The sequence below is a fragment of the Siniperca chuatsi genome, linkage group LG21 (assembly GCF_020085105.1).
Source record: "Siniperca chuatsi isolate FFG_IHB_CAS linkage group LG21, ASM2008510v1, whole genome shotgun sequence".
Lineage (NCBI taxonomy): Eukaryota > Metazoa > Chordata > Actinopteri > Centrarchiformes > Sinipercidae > Siniperca > Siniperca chuatsi.
This window is the reverse complement of record NC_058062.1, coordinates 14,859,667-14,878,144: the sequence shown is the minus strand read 5'-3', so window position 1 is coordinate 14,878,144 and position 18,478 is coordinate 14,859,667. Positions and strand designations below refer to the sequence as shown.

General features: G+C 40.6%; 1 protein-coding gene and 2 non-coding genes across 6 annotated transcripts; all 3 read right to left on the bottom strand.

The window, feature by feature from the left end:
* Nucleotides 1–433: 433 nt before the first annotated feature.
* LOC122868434 (transportin-2-like) lies at nucleotides 434–18,210 on the bottom strand. Of its 4 annotated transcripts, none has more exons than XM_044180382.1 (26): nucleotides 18,065–18,210; nucleotides 16,402–16,501; nucleotides 15,843–15,918; nucleotides 15,408–15,557; nucleotides 15,011–15,117; nucleotides 14,107–14,240; nucleotides 13,470–13,551; nucleotides 13,151–13,273; nucleotides 12,718–12,836; nucleotides 12,363–12,423; nucleotides 11,405–11,576; nucleotides 10,919–11,071; nucleotides 9,960–10,185; nucleotides 9,705–9,876; nucleotides 9,108–9,194; nucleotides 8,726–8,833; nucleotides 8,465–8,623; nucleotides 8,255–8,342; nucleotides 8,007–8,105; nucleotides 7,369–7,404; nucleotides 6,414–6,509; nucleotides 6,204–6,279; nucleotides 5,725–5,824; nucleotides 5,552–5,626; nucleotides 4,829–4,977; nucleotides 434–4,562 (listed from the first exon to the last, which is right to left on the bottom strand). In XM_044180382.1, exons 2-25 carry the CDS (start codon nucleotides 16,498–16,500, stop codon nucleotides 4,870–4,872), a joined length of 2,706 nt encoding a protein of 901 aa, XP_044036317.1. In that variant the 5' UTR covers nucleotide 16,501; nucleotides 18,065–18,210; the 3' UTR covers nucleotides 434–4,562; nucleotides 4,829–4,869. The 4 variants fall into 4 exon arrangements, with proteins under 4 accessions (XP_044036317.1, XP_044036316.1, XP_044036318.1 ...); XM_044180381.1 differs by having other exon boundaries at nucleotides 17,990–18,195; XM_044180383.1 differs by lacking the exon at nucleotides 7,369–7,404 and having other exon boundaries at nucleotides 17,990–18,194.
* LOC122869603 lies at nucleotides 13,989–14,057 on the bottom strand. Its single transcript, XR_006376361.1, has one exon. It is a non-coding gene; the product is annotated as a small nucleolar RNA SNORD41 (small nucleolar RNA).
* On the bottom strand, nucleotides 16,601–16,668 carry LOC122869604. The gene has a single exon (XR_006376362.1). It is a non-coding gene; the product is annotated as a small nucleolar RNA SNORD41 (small nucleolar RNA).
* Nucleotides 18,211–18,478: the final 268 nt, after the last annotated feature.

Here is an 18,478-nt window from a genome sequence, read left to right as displayed (position 1 = left end):
TTTTTTAATATGTGAGCAGTTTAGATTAGAGCAGTATTTCAGTTCTGTAGATATGTTTAAGTCCCCTGTGTTATAAATCACAAGAATAATCACTATGGAAGTTCTCACCCATAATGCCAAGTGCTCGCTGCAGTTTTATTCATGTGTTACAATTTTATTTAAGTCACATTACTGTAATTTTAATACTTTTTCCAAGGCAGGCAATATTGTTTATATAACATATTTCATTACAAGTAACCTCAATATGTATCTAAGAAAATTAAAAAAATAAAATGGTGGGAAAACTTGGCGAGTCAGAAAAGCTGGATGTTTATTAATAAATATAGAGAGTAAATAATGTGCTGCCTGATGGATCATGTGAATGCCAAATTTACCTCAGGAAGGCATTATACTTGCTAGACTCGAATAACATCACAAACCAAAATAGAGAACATTTCTTCGGATACATTTTATTGTTAACTGTCAAGACTTAATGACAGTTACACGTTAAATATGCAAACGTTATTGGGGTGGGGACCTTTACACACCTTAAGGTGGCTTTAGCTGGCTTTACCAGTTTACAGTCAGATAACAGACAAATATTAGTAAACTGATTGAAAACTGTTTGAAAACACTTGTCTGATAAAGCCATGCAGTAGAAAAGGGAGTCTGAAATGGGGCAGAAGTTGAGTCCCAAGACACCACTGGGTATTTGGAGAATAAAACAAGATGTTGCCCAGGGAATAAAGCTCATTGGGACAAAACAAATGGCCCAAGATTAAAAAATAAATTAAATTAATACCCCCTTGTCATTACATTCGTGTTGTCAGTTCACTTTAGATTAGACTCAAAGACTTCCCTTCAGTCATAGTAAGAGTACTCCACCGATTCAGGATTGCGCTTTTAGCATCGTTGGACACATGGACAGTTTTTGTTAAAAAGGATCAAAATTGATGCAGCCGAACCATATGCTACTGCTAATTATCAAATCTTAGCATAATAACATGCTAAACTAAGATGGTGAACAATATTATACCTGCTAAACATCAGCATGCTAACATTAGCATTTAGCCAACGCACTGCTGTGCCTAAGAGCCTCACAGAGCTGCTAGCATGGCTGTAGACACATTTGTGTTCATGTGTTAATGTTATGTCCCTAAATTTTCCTTATGTTACATCCTGTCAGAGATGCAATGGAGGAAAAAAAAAAAACACTGCCTTGATTTAGACAAAAGGTGTGGTCACAGGTGTGTGAGCATGTGCCCTGGGAAAATGTCAACCATTGGCTAGAGAGAGGTGAGGGCTCAGCAGTCTGACGTTTGAAGGTAGCCAGAGTTGCCAAGATGCCTGCACTACTTAATGAAAACAAACCAAATTTTCAGTGCATGAAGTTTCATTCAAATATCACTTTAGTTCATTTACAAAATGAGGGCATTAACATGCCCTCTAGCTCACCAGGAAGCGAGTGCTACCTGTTGTGGTTTCCAGTCTCACCCAAATAGATCCATTTTGGGTTGATCACATAGAACAACATTTTCAGCCGACTCAAAGCTTAATAGAAAAAAAAAAAAATTTATTTTCCCATATTCACAAAAATTAAATAAAAAGGGATACATCAGATAACATCCCACCTGCACCACAGTTGAGCAAAAAAGAAAAGAAAAAAAAAGGTACATCAAATTCAATTGCAAGCCTTGATATCAGATTGAAGTTATGAATTAGTTTTCCACATTCGTCTCTAAAAAAGGTATGCACCAAGCACAGACTCTTTCAGTCCAACCACAACATCAAATTTGACATAATCAAATGGTCCGCTATAAAACAACGAAAACAAATTCTTTAAATAAAAAGAATAAAAAAAGGGAGAAAAAAAACTTTTAAAGTCCAAAACAATTTGTGCACTGGAGCACAAAAAACAAACAAATCAAAAACAAAATAAATAAATAAAAACAAAAACTGTCACATGAGCATGAAAATTAAAAATAAAATAAAAAAAAAACAACCTGTGGTCAACTTGCATTTAAATTTACTTCTGTATATACCTTAGTGTATCACAACATGGCGATTGGTAAAGCCTCAACTTTTTTTTTTTAACCAATTCTTTGTGGCGCATCCTTCTCAAACATTCTCATTATGAATGCTTCACCAAGAACATCTGTCCGTCCTGTGACTGATGAGTGGCCACCTCATATCTCAATGCTTGCCTACCAGTTAAACCTGGAGAAGATGTCTTTCAGTATTCACTCTGTTGGGTGTCGTGGCTTACAAAAGTGGTCAGGGATCTGAAACACATCGTTAACATTTGTGCTACAAAAAAAAAACAAAAAGGAAAAAAAAACCTCCATGTCACATTGGCTGAGGAAAGAAAAAAAAAATACACAAATTCTCATTCTATAAAATACATAATCTATTGATGTGAGCTGATATTCAGGAAAATATTTTAAAATCAGGAAAGAATAGATTTTGGTGTTTTCCATTTGTGATGGTCTTCATTTTAGGTGATTTGAGCACCCTGACGATCAACTGATGATGTTAACTGGCAGGCAAATGTTGATACTCCCAGTGGCCACTTTAACTCAGGCATGACTCAAACTATGTCCCGGACATAACGTTATTGTAGGGCTGGTGCAAAGTTACATCTAAGCATTACTCGCGTACACACCTTTATAGTAAAACACCAACAGGCAAACAGCCACACACACTTCCATTACAACTGTCCACTATGGACAATGATTAAAAGTTAAAGCTGGATAAAGACCACCACTCTCTCAAATAAGCTAACCAGTGTCAGGGCAGAACTATTAGGACTCAGTCAGTGTATTCCCAGGCATTTCCTACACAGTATCAACGGGTGAATATGGCAACAACAATCATTAGTTTGATCATAAGCTGGAGAAGTACCTTATTACTCCAGCAGTGATTTGAATTGCCATTGAAAAAGCTCATAAGGTAGATCCCTCCAAAAGGACCTGTTATAAAATTACTTAAAAAAAAAAAAAAAAATAAAGGAGCAAGACTCACTGAAAAGCATGCAATGTCCATGACAAAGAGAAGCCTTGATTGCTCAAGCAGCCATCATTTAACAAAAAGCTTTGATAAAAGACGGGGCCATACTCAAACAGATATGGATTGATCGGTGCACAGGGACATGGATCCAAAATACTGTAATTAAGATGTCTCTCTCCTCTTAATTCCTAGTCAATCAATTTTTAGAAGGAGCTACATTATCAAACTATGTTAAGAGGCCTCAAGTCTTACCCTAGTCATTTTACCATTGCTTAACATTATGCTTACTTAAGCAAGCCATTAACAGTCCTAAAATCACTACATCTGAAGATCAGTATATTATTACTGTATGTCTTACATTTGAAACTCTAAATTTCTTACAAAAGAAAAAGTGCATTTATATCAGTAAGAACCAATTCATTCTTGGTGATGTCTTATCGCTCTCATCAAGTCCGTTCTGTAAATACTCTAAAAACGAAGCAGCAGCAGCAAAAAGGATTTTCAACTTGCCTGCAGTATTTGAACTCTTGTTGCAGTGAGTGATTCTCCAAACAAATCAGACATGAGCTGATTGCTGTATTAATCTACCTATAGTTAGTCGTCACACGCAGCCTCCATTAAACTATAGGGACACTGATTAGACAATATGTATGAATGGGAGGACAAAAGAACTAAGCCCCTGACAGATTCAAATTATGGCAGCCTCCCCATACTGACGACAATTCATGTAATAAATCAAGTGAGCAACAAGACATTCACTCAAACATGCGTCACTTAAAGAGGTGATCATATGCCATGCAATAACTTGGTACTGCGGTGGTAAAACCTCAGGACAGACCTACAGCATCTTTTTTTTGCCTCAAATGAGGGGGGAAAAAAGAAACCTATGATGATTCAAGGGGAATTCAGCAGCCAAGGGAAGAGGAAGGAAATTAAGTTCATGTACATGTGAAAAGAGAATAAGACCCATGTATATGGACACCAAATGGTTTATGCAATTCCGCCATAAAAAGGTGCAAATAACTTGTGCACATTTCCTGCATTGTTACATAGTAAAAGCGTCTTGTGTGTTTTTGTTTTGCCTCTGGCACGAGCCTGTTTAAACGCATCTACATGTGCGAGTCATTCTACTGACTACATGCATTGTGGTATTTGGGACTGTGGCACCCTATGCTGGTTCAGATAATTCCGCTTTATGTACCTATCTGACACCCCCTTCCCCTCCCAGCCATCACCAATCTTAACAGAATAATCAAATTGAGGAGGGGAGGTCAAAGCCAGCCCCTATTTTGTCCTCACATACCTAGGATCCCTGCGTGCTGTTGGCGAAAGTCACTTTTGAGTGTGTTGGATTTAGTGAGGCGTTTAATCCGAGAGGTATATGTATATCCCCAGTTTACCCTCCCACACCCACCACCCTCCTCCCACCCTCCCTTACAGAGACACACAGGGCGCAGAGGGAAAGGGGGCCATCCGCTGAGTGGAAGATCAAGGCCAGTCACATCCCTCCAGCTCTTGTTTCTCCCCACAATCTGGGCAGTGCAATGAGTTCCCCAGTAACCCTCCCCTACATTAACCTGGGGAAAAGACAAACAGAGGAACGGAAAAAAAAGAGATTAAAATCACATTTTATGAATGACTAGTAAATGTAGAGGTGATATGAATTGTTCAAGGGTCAAACGGATGAAGTGGTGTGGGTGAAAAGTGTGATTCTGGATCAGAAAATTCATTTGGGAACAAAATGTATCATTGCTTATCAATGAGCTGGGAGTTTCATCATTTCCAGAAGGGGGTCTGGGGGTAGGTTGTATGATTGTGATAAAGAGACGTTTGCTGGACATACCTAACAGGTTGGTGTCCTGTGTGGACAAGGGGGTGGTTGGGTTAGACGCCATAGCAGGCTGACAGGCGCTCCTTCAGCAGAGGAGGAAACTGCTCAGAGAACTGCTGCCAATTCTCTTCCCCGACCTGGTCCTTGAAGCCATGCAAGATCTTGGAAAAGAAAACAGACAACATGAATATTCAAAATAGTAGGATTTGAGGTGTAGTTGCTGACTTGAAGAGTTACACCTCTCTCTACACATGTAGAACCCAATGCTTAATGCTTCAGCAAGTGGAGAAATACAAAGCTTGACAAACCTGCCATGCCTAGTTACGTTTGCTATGATTGGACAATCACGGTTCAGGGGAAGGGTTTAGCAAACAGTCAACTTCCACTGGACACCTTGAATAATTGATCAACTTAACTGAGTGATGCTAAATTATCACTTGTGCTGTCTTGACTATGAAATTTTCCCAGTTTCGTGTTTAGGAAGAACTGCTCTCCCTCCCCAAACAGAAAGCTCTACCCACACTTCTCAGACTCAAAAGTCATCCGCACCATGTAATCAGATTTCGAATGTCTAATAAGTGATCATCATAGAGCGTGGTAGGCCAGCACTAAAGGGGAGGGAACACTTTAACGACAACAATAGTCATCTAAAATAAGGTAGGGTCCATCCATCAGATCAGTGTGTTTGACAAGGTGGGATCAGTGATACGGTACTCCTTTTGATAAGGCACTCACCTTATAAAACATGTCTCTCAGGTCATCTTTGGGGTTGACCCAGGAGGCCACAGCGTCACAGAAGAAAATGAAGTCCTGCACAGAGAGGACTTGTTAATTCATTACACAGTGAGGTAGAGCTCCCTTATCTCTCTAACCCTTGTAGCCAACAGCTTTAAAGCACATCGCCTCACCTGCACCACCCCTGCAGGGTTGACGCCAATCATCACACAGATTCCCCGGAAGGCCGAGTCCTTCTCCTCGTTATCTCTGATATTCCTCAACGATGTGCACCTGAGAAGAGGTACAACAAGAAGACAAAAGTGGAAAGTATTAATTCATCAATTCAGTTGCTGTGGGTCTTCAAATTACATACGTTTTCCCTTGTATTTATGATTAGCTAAAATTTATTTTCCACCGCATGCAAACCTGCATGCAAGCAGTCAACTTTACCATCTAGAGCATTACAAGGTGTGCTATATCTGGATCAGAAAATATCATGGGAACAAAATGTATCATTTTGTGTCAATGAGCTGGGTGTTTCATCATATCCAGAGTTTTCTAAACTGATGAAAGTTTATTCCTACATAGTGCAAGAAGAAGGGGCTTCGGACCAGAAAAAAATGTCTTATTTTAAATCAATAAGATAATAATGTTCACACATGTGACTCACCATGGTCTAATGAATTGCTGCAGCTGAGGTGCCACTTCCTGGGGACAGACATAACCCAGTCTGCCAATCGTAATGGCTGCACACATGGAGGAAAAAAAAAAACAATTCACCTTAACTCCCCATCAGATGCTATGCAAAGTTTGAAACACATCCCAACTTATACTGTGTGTGTGTGTGTGTGTGTGTGTGTGTATGTGAACGTGTGTGTACCTGTGTTTTCCAGCAGAGTCTTGGGTGTGTTGGGTCTATTGATGATCTCCACCAGGTGTGGCAGAACCATGCCCACATAAGGCTGCATCTCTGCACCTAGAGACACACACACAGCAGAGAGCGAGCATGTGAATTTCAACACAGTATTTTGTCTTATGCCCAAGGCCAATGCTAAATTTAAACTCTCACTGACAGCCACTAAAATCCTTTTGCAAAAACAAAAATACTGGTTGCAATAAAGCAGCTTTTTTACAAATCCTTCACTTTAGGTTGGCGTTTCAGCTCAAGTGTTGATCACTGTTGGCACCGCTGACCAGCAGAGGTTTGAATTTACTTCAAGACACGGTGGAATGTTTGTTTCCCTGCCCTCCTTTGTTAAAATAAACTGAATTATGTATTTATTGACTGCAGTGGTCAAACGCCAGACAGCAGTTTAGTTTATCATTTAACTACATCACCTGTCTGCTCTGATGCTAAATCATTTGGTGGTGTTCAGCTAATGAAATCCACTCTTTTTTAACACAGCAACATGAGAATGGCTAACTTTCAGTTGTCGGGGGAAAAAATGTCAAGAACACAGTTAAGTTCAAACATTCGAAAACACAGGTAGATGACTTGATTACTAATAATACAAAGTGGTCGCTATACTGGACACTATAGGTTTCTTGTGGCACAGGGTTCCTTATCTATTGATCGCTGTGCAGAATGAGCAAAATTCTCCATGTTTTACAGGATGAATTCAATCCTTATGACAGCTGCCATCATTGTTATAAAAAAGGTGTCTACAAATTCAAAAGGCTTCAACAAAGGCAAAAGAGTTGATGTAATCAATACAGGAGTGGGTGCAACAAAAATGATTGTATAGCCTTTGCATTATTCTTTGGGCAAGTCTCAACATCTCTAAAAGACAAAACTCATTTGATTTTGCAGTGTTTGGGCTAAAAGATACGCTCACCAGGACAATCCCTTGTTTGCTGCTTGACACTTGTGCCTGTAAGGAGATCACACAGCGTGTCACTGGGCTGACTGGATCATTCACAATGGCTTGCCAGGCAGGCATGCACGCATACACACGTTGACACAAACTCAAGCAAAATGAGGTTGGTTTTCAGTGCTACGTCAATTCATGGCACAAGCGCAACGACAGAAAGGGGAACAGCACACTACATGACCCACTTTTACATTCAGTCAAAGTTTGCCAAAATCCTAATTGCATATAAGGGTCTGAAAAAGATTTGAACATATCTACAGCTATAGACAACTGTTCTGCCAAGAGTGAACTGTGGAAACTGTTCCATGTTCAAAGAATCACAATTAATGGCAAAGGTAAAGACAAAGGCAGTGTTGTTTGCACAGATCTGCAGATCGGTTTGCATTTCTTACACTGAATCACACACAAGCCTGCACGCATGTAAACCTGCATGCAAGCACTCAACTGTGCCACATAGAGCCCATTAGATGTCTGGATCAAAAAATATTATGGGAACAAAATGTATCATTTTGTGTCAATGAGCTGGGTGTTTCATCATATCCAGATACTAGGCACTTAAAGGAAAACAGAAAAAGGTGCAACCTGCTTTCTCATCCACTCACCCATTTGCATCGAGATCTCTCCAATGGCCCAGGTAGCGTTGTTACACACTGAGATAAACTCTGGGTTCAGGTTGAGCCCCAGGATGGGCATGAACTCAGCTGGAGGGAGGACATGGACACACACTGGTTACAATCCAAACAGAGTGACCTCCAATTACCTACACACACAATTCCTTTACAACCTCCCATCTGTAATAGTCTCATTCAAGACATCGGACCATCTGTGGCTACAATAGGAGCACACTCACCAATGCAGGGCTTAACATGGGGGAAGCACGCCTTGGTTAGATCACCCAGCAGAGCAAAGGAGCTTTGCCTCACCTCAGGCATAGTATCCTGGCAACACAAACCAGACACTGTAGTGTTATACTTGTACAGTAGATATATCAGGGTTCAAAAGAAATCCTTGATACATGTTTGGTTGCATTTGTAAACTAAAAAAATGCGCTTGCTCATACCTGCATGCACTGGAAAAGCAAGGTCATGATGTTAGAGCGGGCCACTAGCTGTTCCACATGACCCCCCAAACCCTCAGCCAGGCCGCTCAGCAGATCCAAGGCCACAATCATGAAATCCTTGTCAGGAGCCTCATACTGGTCTGGGTGTTGGTTGTACATCTGTACAGACAGAGGAGACAAGTTTCAATGTCTCTTTGCCTCAGAAAAAAAGATTATTAAATACACAACATGTTTGTATATCTTGTTTGTTTGCATTCTCACCATAGCCTGAGCTAGTGTCTTCTGGACTAGTGTGACACAGCGTTGATAGACAGGCTCACAGTAAGGCAGAAACCCACTCTGCAGGGCGGTGGCTACTGATGACAGACACTGGAAGAAACACAGACACTTGTTGTTTGGGATGTATGCCCAATAAGTGACAAAATCAGTCAAATAAACTTGTCATTGTATTCATGACATATGCAGGAGACTTCTTACAGCAACCAAGATTCTTTTCTGTGACATTTCAGTGTGAAAGAGCTATTATTATGGAAAAAGCTCAGACAATCTAAACCCAACGTGGATCAGCATGTCAGGAAAATGTGCCTGATTGAATTAAAAGCCTCCTGTAGTACAAGTAATGTTTTAAAAACCAACTTCTCACCTCTAGTAGTGGGAAGAGATCCTTGTCTTCGTCCTTCAGCTCATTCCACTTGGCAATAAGGGGGGGCATCAACTTCTGAATGTACTCCTGAGAAACAATATAAATGAGTAAGATCAGGCTTTACCTCACTTTTTAAACTCTTCAACAAAGAGGTTTGATTCAAGGTTTAAACACAAAACAATGAATTTTTTTAGTTTTAGTGACTCAGTCAGATGAGAAGATCCATACCACTTTCATATTGACTGGAAACAGCTAACCTGGCTCTGTCCAACAATAACAAAATCGGCATACCAACACCTATAAAACTCACTTATTTGCGTTATATCTTGTTTGTTTAATCCGTACAAAAACCAAAGTGTAAAACAAATGAGTGTGGCATCAATCTTCCCATCTAACTCTCGGCAAGAAAGCAAATAAACGGATTTCCCAAAATCTCAAACTATTCTTTTAAACTTAATATTGTGCAAAGATTATTCTATTAGCTAAAGCTCAATTAGGGGCAGAAACAAACTATCAAACCTATTTTATAAGGCTCTCTCTCTCTCTCTGTGTGTGTGTGGTTAAAAACGTGCAGGTCTAACTTCCACAGGCACTTACAGGCTGATTGAGGTGGTGACCCACTGAGTCTGCCAGAGTTCCTATGGCATCATAGAGAATGAGGAGATTCTTGTGCTGGTACTTCCCAAAAGCAAACACCAGCGTGTCCAGGATAAAGCTCAGGTAGGGCACCAGCTCTGTGCATGCCTCCTCCTCCAGGGTGGCAAACGCGCTAAGATGGACCGACATGAGGACATATTAATATTTTATCTAACTCTCATATATACGAAGTAGAGGGAGGGTGAAGCTGCTCACCTGCAGGCGGCCTCCTGAACCCTCTTGTTGCTGTCCAGGATGCGTTTAAGAAGCTCTGTCATAAGAGGTTTGAGGTAGGAGTCGGGGGGCTGGGAGACCACCCAATGTGCATAGCGACTCAGGGTCCAGCAGGCAATGGAACGCACCAGGGCCTTTTTGTCACATAGACACTGGATGAGGTGAGGGATCAGCTCCGGCAGGTAGGGCACCATGCCCTGCATGCAGCCTGAGGCATGGAGAGAGGAGCCAATAAGAAAATTACAAGGGGAAAGGAAGGAAGTTACAAAAGGACGATCACAAATTTGCCCTTTAAGAGACCTTCTGCAGTTCATGATTTAGAGTCAAATCTTATTTAATTAAGTTTCATTGTTTAATTGTGTAGTTTATTACTGTAAAGCACTTTGTCTCCTCTCGAAAGGTGGTATATAAATAAATTTTTACCTACTTTCAGTATACTGACAATATTTTTTGATATTGCTGTGTGAAGTTAGCCAATTTAAACATTTACCATTAGTCTCTCTACTGTAATATGCAGATATACTTTGTATACATTAACTTGCTGCACCACACATTAACTTTCTTTGGGCCAAATGGATTTTCATTGTGTAATAATAATAATAATAATAATAATAATAATAATAATAATATATATTATGAGCTCACTATCGATGGGTACATAGTTGCACATGAGCATTCTGAACTAGATCCCTAAAAAGTACATGTTTGAGACTGCGAAGTGTGAGCTGACATTAAAAAAAAATGAGTGGGGACAAAGAGAAAAATACCACTATTGTGCACCAGCAGCACAGAGCCTTGGCAAATCTGGATCAGAAACAATAGGAACTATAGGTATCATTGTAAATCAATGAGCTGGGTTTTTCATCATTTCCAGATAGCTTGTGGCATCTCTGATAACAAATCTGTAGTTTCTATGAGAACTCTAGTCCTGTGAGTCTTACCCTCAGCTATAGCCCCCAACACCAGGATGCCAGACTCCTTGATGACCCAGTCAGGGTGGAAGAGCAGGCCTTTCAGGAGCGGCAGGAGGTGCGGCAGCAGTTCATCTCGGAACACATTGGCCAGAACGTCCAGTGCTGCGGCTGAACACTTTCCTGCATCAGAAAGAAAAGCCCAGTTACAATTGCTCTTAAACCCCCAACCCGCTGGTTCTTTGTATTATGGGTGACCTGACAGCAGAAAATGTTTTATTTTTATAAAAACGAACTGTACTTAACATCTGAGCTTTTTCACACCATGTTTTTATAAGAGTGTTAAACCTATGCTACTTTTGGGGAGTTTAAAAGCAAATCTTTTATGAAATGCCAACAGTCTACTTATTAAAATTAATGCACAACCTGCAAAGAGAGGCGTGCCTGCCAAGTCATCAGAATGCCCCTTTTCCACATTTTACAAAGTCTCTGTAACTGTGTTTCTCTATCACTTACGCAGATTCCAGTCAGACAGTGTGTCGTCATCATCATCGTCGTCATCTTCGTTGTCCTCACCCTCCTCACCCTCCCCTCCTTCGTGCTGCAAGGTGACAGTGCGCGACTTGTGGAAACGGGGCTTGATGTCCTGATCACTATCTGGTACTGCCTCGTCCTCCTCCACATCACCCTGGACAAAAACACCCAAGTTTTATTTCAGCTATATCATCATCACACTTTTAAACAGTCCCAGGGTCAGTTCTAAACCATCATCTTCCTCCTGCAGGGCTCCAGGGTGCAACCATTTTCATCACACATGCAACTAAGCATTTTCACTGGTCGCACTGGTGCGCCTGAAATTTCACATTAAAAACAAACAATCGCGTATATGGAGATTTAAATTATCAATGAAGTTACACTGCTGTGGCTTGTGAATAAACATGCACAGGTTTTCTCTTAATGGGGGGAGTGTTACCTTATTTCACCAACCCCCAACAAATTCGCAATTACTAAGCGTCCTGTGCCATGACAGCTGCATGTCTGGCAGAGCAGCCACCCTCCCCAGAGCGTTTCAACGCCAGGCAGCAACAAACTGAAGCAGAGTCAGATATGATAAAATTTCACACTCTCATAATATAGCCAAAGAACTGCCTTTTACTGCATTTAAGGTAATTAAAAAAACATTTATATGCAGCTTTATTCCTGTTTACAATAATTTACGTGTGTGAAATTACTAGTGTGACAAAAACAGGTAACACTTAAACTGTATTATTGAATGCACCTAAATTATGTGCTAGTGCACCTAAATAAAAAAGTTAGGCACACCAGTACCACCAATGTACAAAGTTAGTCTTGAGCCCTGTCCTGTATTATTAGCTGTAACTATGATGGACAGACCTCCAGTCACAATGCATATATGGGCAAATTTCTGATTGAGAAGGTATTGTAAAACAGCACAAGAACAAAGATAGCTCACCTTTAATAGTATGATGTCTATCTCTGAATACTTCATCCCATTTACCAAGATAGGTGTCAGCCTATATTAACGGGGAGAGAAGGAGGAGACATGCTTGGTCAAAACAGCCAATCAAATCTCAACAATGTTGATAAGAGGGGGTTGATTCTATTTTAAATAATTATGTTTAGCAAAACCCAGAGAGATGGTATAACAAAAGTTTAACTTTTATTGTGACAACCAAATATTTCACAGTATAAAAAAGAAAGTCACACAGGCATATAATATATTGACAGAGGTTCATGCTAATCATTTTTATCTGGCATCATCAACACAGAACACACATTGCATTAACAATACTTAATATGCTACTCACTGCACCAGGTGTCCGGACAGCATCTCCTTACAGATGGGTTGCTCTGCTAAAGTCAGCCAAAACTCGCAGGCCTCAAGAGCCACGTTCTCATCAGGGTCCTGGGTTCTCTGCAGCATGTACTGCAGGAGATGAGAAAAGTACGTGTTTGAGACTGAATTGTGAGCTGACACATCAAAAAATGCGTGGGGACAGAGAGAAATATACCACAGAGCACAGAGCCTTGGCAAATCTGGATCAGAAACAATAGGAACTATAGGTATCATTGTAAATCAATGAGCTGGGTTTTTCATCATTTCCAGATGTAAGATGGACTTAAAAGTCCACTTAATTCTGAGTGGAGTGAAATATGAGTGTGGTTTAAATGTTCTCCCACGTCTATTTACGTGGACGTACAAGAGGTCCACAGGTGATTGGGCAGTTGACCAACACTTACCTGGATGATGCTGTGCATGTGGGGGATGAGGCGGTCAATGCGGACCTCCAGTAACATGACCAGGGCTCTGCACACGTTTTTTCGAACTTCAGAGTCCTCATCTGCTGCCAGCGCAAACAGGCTCTAGTAGCGGAGAGTAGGAATAACAAATAATTTATTCATAATTAACAAAATAAAAATTATTCAGGATTTGGATGAACAAGAAAATGGGTGGACAAAGCAAATTTAAAAAATTAACCAAAACCAACTTTCTCTGGTCTCCTATTCAAACACAGCAATACAGTCTGATTTACCTCAGTATTCAAAACACACAGCTTACCTCTATGAAGGTGTCAATGTTGTCCATCAGGGCCTGGGCTCTGCCAATAATGAACTGGTTCACACAGGCTATAGCATGGGACCTGCAGGGGTGACAGGAACATGTTAACAGTCAAGTCAACCAGAGATGTTAGTGTTGAAAGACGGAGTGTTTAAATGCATAATGTCTCAGTTTAACAACCTATAAAGAGCAACATTTAGTCCTCTTTCACACACACAGAAGAAAAAATGAACAAAATGTATTTGAAAAGCCAACTCCTCAACTTGCACAGTGCTCATGTTAGTGTGATTAAGAAAAATAAAAACTAGTATTAATTTGTGTGTTGGCCAAAATGAGTCGGACTGGCAACACTGAAGCATCACCCCAAGCTTCTTTCTGCCACTTGCAGTGTACCCTCTGAGAAAAATATTATAGTATTAAGAACAACATTTCTAACTCAATCATATTAGCAATTAATGTAAATCTTTAATTGAGTGGTATGTCAGTGTGAGGGGTAAAGTGACAGTAAGATTAGAATATCTGGATCAGACAGTATGAATACTAACACCTTCATGGTAAGTCAGATGTTATATTACGCATCACGTCCAGATGCTAATGACAAACAACAATCAGAAATGAGCCCCTTTCTCTCCTGTACCTAATCTTGGGGCTGCAGTGCTTGAAGAACTGAAGGAATTTAGGTATCATAATGTTGAGGGGTCTGTTGAGAGCGTCGCTGTCCAGCAGCTCAGACGAGTCCTCGCAGATCTTCTGCAGTGCTCCAAACGAGCCCTGAGACACGGACATACACAGAGAGGCTGTCAAATCGTACAGGGACGTACAGGGACACAGAGGAGAGAATGAGACTGCATCAGAAAATACAACTGAAGCAAAAGTACTGAATGCGCTGTGTAAACTTCGCTTTTCAGCTAAATGTTTAAAGAAATCATTTTAAGTCACAAATGCAAAACTTCTCAGTCAATATATCTTTCTCACAGTGGATATTTTATATGTCAAACAGATGCAACAAACACAATTAAAGTTTTATTTGTCATTATTTTGAAAATTAACTGATACAATTTCAGTGCTTCCTACACAGATAAAACTTAAACTTGAGATAATCAAGCCTATATTCCATTCACATGCACCAGTTACAGGGATCATATATGCAGGCTAACGAGCGCATCTAGAGAGCAATAATTAATGCTATTAGTTACACTTGTGCTTTCCCTATGTGTCATGTCAAAAATTCTATCAAAATTAACACATCACTAACTCCATATTGAAGCCTGTCAAGAGGACTGGTGCTCCCCCAAGTGGTGTTGGTGAAAAATAATTCCCAATGTTTCATATAGCATCACTTAAATGTTTTAAAGCATTCAGCATGATGAACAAAAACATCAGAGCTATGCCCACATTCAACCTGAGCAGAGATCTAATTAGCCAGAATAGGTGAAATCACCTGAGTGGGTGTGTAGGACTTTAAAGAAAAGTGACAGCCCTGCTTTTTATAGTATAAAAAAGAAAAACATTAAAATGAATAATGAGCAGGAAGTGCAGACCTCGCAGGTGTTGTAGTCCTCTGAGTTGAGCAAGTTGCAGAGCTGGGGCAGCAGCTCAGGCCATGTTTGTAGCTCTCCCTTGGAGGCAATGGTAGTGATCAGTATGCCTAGAGGAGCAAGAGAGAGACAGAAGATAATAGACTTCAGATTGTGATTCATAATTAACGGGACCATAAGAAGTTGCCTTAGCAGCAGCTCTGGATCAGACAGTATGAATACAAATACCTTCACAGGCACTCAGGTGATTTTATGCATCATCTCCAGAGGGTAACAGAAGAAAAGGGGGAGCAGTAGGTGTGTTTGGTGTGTGGATGGAAGCTAGCCCTCAATAACTGGTGATGGAGAACAGCATTAGAGCCACATGCCAATACAACGCCCACAAAACACACAGACTCACCAATGGTTGCACGGATGAGCGGTGACGGGTCACCAATGTTGTTGAGACATTCCTGCTTGATGAAGTCAGCAACAGCTGGGGGGAAGTTCTGATAGTGGGCCTTAACATTGTTCTTCAGTATCAAACCGCTCAGAGAGCGAGTCGGCTCGTCTGAGGAGATGAAGAGACAAGAGGGAAAAAATTAAGTTGACAGAGAAACAACCAATCAACAAATGTCAGTGTGTATTTGGAACATGGTTATTACAGTATTGGATAAAAGGTGAACAAAGCCCTGCTTTTACATGTTTGTTTTTTACACACTATTATGCTACACATTCAAGTGTGGCATACAGTACAGTGCAATGCAGTATCAGATTATAAGGGTATGGGGACTATAGGGGGTACTTTATTGTGGATCAATGATGGCTGAGAGAGGGGAAACATCTGGCTTCTCACCTTCAGTTTTGAGTCGTGTGAGGACAAAGATGAGATAGTTGTTGAAGTCAGGGAACTGGTTGAGTTGTTCAAGTTTCTAGAATGGCAGTTAAGGACCATTTCACTTTGAGCTTCCAAATTAAGCAACTAACCTCTGATCTCTGTGCTAAGTAATGTGTTTGAAAATTGTACAAAAGGCCAAGAAAAGGTGTAAAGAGATTTATAAGTCTGCATAAGAAGTACATTTATGTGCAATTGTATACTTCAGGGAAAAAAAAAAAAAAAACTTCCCCAGCTTTGCAGCTGACTCAAGTGTCAAGATATTGGAGGCTTGCTACCAGCACATGAACAACTGCCCACCCCCTCCACTCTGGGCAACTACAGAATAATCCTCAACATGTGGAAAACACTCAACCTCAAAATTGATAATGTGGCAGTAGTAACAAATTAACATGGTACAAGTTAAAATCCCTTGACACTAGCATGAAATCATGCATGTCATTGGAGAGGCACAATTTAGTAAAAATATCTTTAACTAGCTTTACTAGCCCCACCCTCCGATTACACTGTAATAGGATACTTGTTGGACAGCTCTCTGCGTGACTGTGTTGGGCGACTGTGAGTCTTTGAGCAGTTGGAGGACCTGCTGAAGTCCCTGCTCATCTGGCTGCCACTCCATCCTGAAAAACACAAATATTAATTTAGTTCTACACACATTTTCCAGTGTATTCTTATAATTGACATATATTATTAAGGAGAAATAGGTAAGCAAGTGGGCTCTGGATCAGACAGTATGAATACAAACACCATCACTGGAAGTCAGATGTCTCTGATGCATCATCTCCAAAGTCCACATACATGAGTATGAGTAATTTATGTACAGAGAACATTGTAAAAGCTTGATTGGATGCACATGAAAGTCTTCTATGCTATTAAAGATTCCTAATGCAAGTCACAGACTTTTAAACTCATCTGCAGAACATCTATACCACCAGACTTTATGCCCAAGTGCATTTAACAATACCTTCTATCACAGGATGGTATAGAAAGTCTAAGATATCTTTGTATGAACGTCAACTGGGGGTCCTACGAGCCTGCATTTCACTACCAAAGGGTCCCTGCTTAAAAAAAATATATACACCTCTGCAGACTACTTTCTTTTTAACCCATGTACAAAATGGTTGAGGAAGAAAGGGAATAACCCAAAGGGTATATGTAGGAAGTTGAAGGTGCACATGGTGTAGGTTCAAGGTGCAAAGGGGCCCACTAGAGTTGCGTATGGGGTAATGTGACGGGTAAAATAAACACGCAGTAGCAGTTGGCCTCGGAATCTCAGCAAGCAAACACCTAAAATTGTAATTGGAAATCGGCCTGCGGCACAAAAACGAGGACATTAGGCAACACGACCAGCTAAAATCTCTGTGACCCGGCTTAATCGCTCCAAGTTAATCCTACCCCCACGCGCCCCGGCCTGTTGGTTTAAGTTAGAGAAACGCTTTGTGCCGCAATATTTCTCGTCCAAATTTCAACACCGTGCTGTACAGCACGCAGGCTCGAGATTCGCGATTTACCCGATGGGTCGTGTTCAACTGTGGTTGGTCTGAGTGTGAGAAAAGTTGTCAGGAACAAGTTTTAGCTAGCTATGTAGCAGAGCCGCCTTGCACGCTTCCAAGCTAGCAATCCGTGTGGTTTACCTTAACTAGTTATATTTCACTGTACTGGTTAATTTACTCCCACAATGACGTCCATTATCGATTCACTTATCGGTTGGTTTCGCACTATTTGAGATACCCGTATTTAGTTGACCAGATGCTACTGAAGTTGCCCTTTTTGCTAAGGCCTGGTCGACAGGACAGTTCCAGGTTGGGTGGTCACAATGTGCCCGGCATAAAAATAGGCAAATACCATAATCTGCTATCCGACGGAAGCCCTGTACAAACTCATCCTTTTAGAAAAAGCTAACATCTGGACGGATATTTAAGGCATCGCAGTTAAACACAACATTGGCAACCAATAATATACTTGGTGAACACGTTTTGCAAGCTGGCGTTAGCCGCTAAGCTGTCTGAGCATAGCGTTTGACTGACGACGCTAATGCTACTAGCCAGGCTAATGCTATAAAACACAAAGACAGTTGCTTTGATATTCGCTTTATCAGAACACCTTACCCGATGAGGCGGTCTGATCGACGTAATATGTCTAAAATGTTTGCCAAAGTACAAGCGTACCAATACTGTACATACAATATTGACTTTAGAGTTGAATTATCAATACTGGGCCGCTCCTCTCCCGTGCTTCGTAGCGGTTCCTCTTGTTCAAATGAGCACGCCGATTGAAATTGACCTATGGCGGCTTCCGTTCAGTACACATTTCGCTAACTACGCGAGATTACAGGTCACATTTTGAAAATAATGGTTACAAAATAAAGTAGGCCTACAACAAACAAATTAATAAGAATGGTAAGGATTAAATAACGTTACAGTAAATTCATACATTTATGAATAATGCACCAAAATAAATTCATAGAAATGTCCTCAACTCCAGTCATTTTGTTGTTTTTTATCAAAGATAAAACATTTTTAAATCTTTTTTAATGCATTTCCTTTATTTTTGTTGGAATTGGACATTTTATTAATGTAGTCATTAGTTCACCATCT

Excerpts from the sequence above, each read along its gene's own strand:
- LOC122868434 (XM_044180382.1), bottom strand. The coding sequence starts at position 16,500 with ATGGAGTGGCAGCCAGATGAGCAGGGACTTCAGCAGGTCCTCCAACTG. Across the intron at positions 8,343-8,464 it reads TGCTTTTCCAGTGCATGCAG|GATACTATGCCTGAGGTGAG; the intron begins GTATGAGCAAGC and ends TTGTGTTGCCAG. Across the intron at positions 6,510-7,368 it reads GCAAACAAGGGATTGTCCTG|GTGCAGAGATGCAGCCTTAT; the intron begins GTGAGCGTATCT and ends GTGTGTCTCTAG.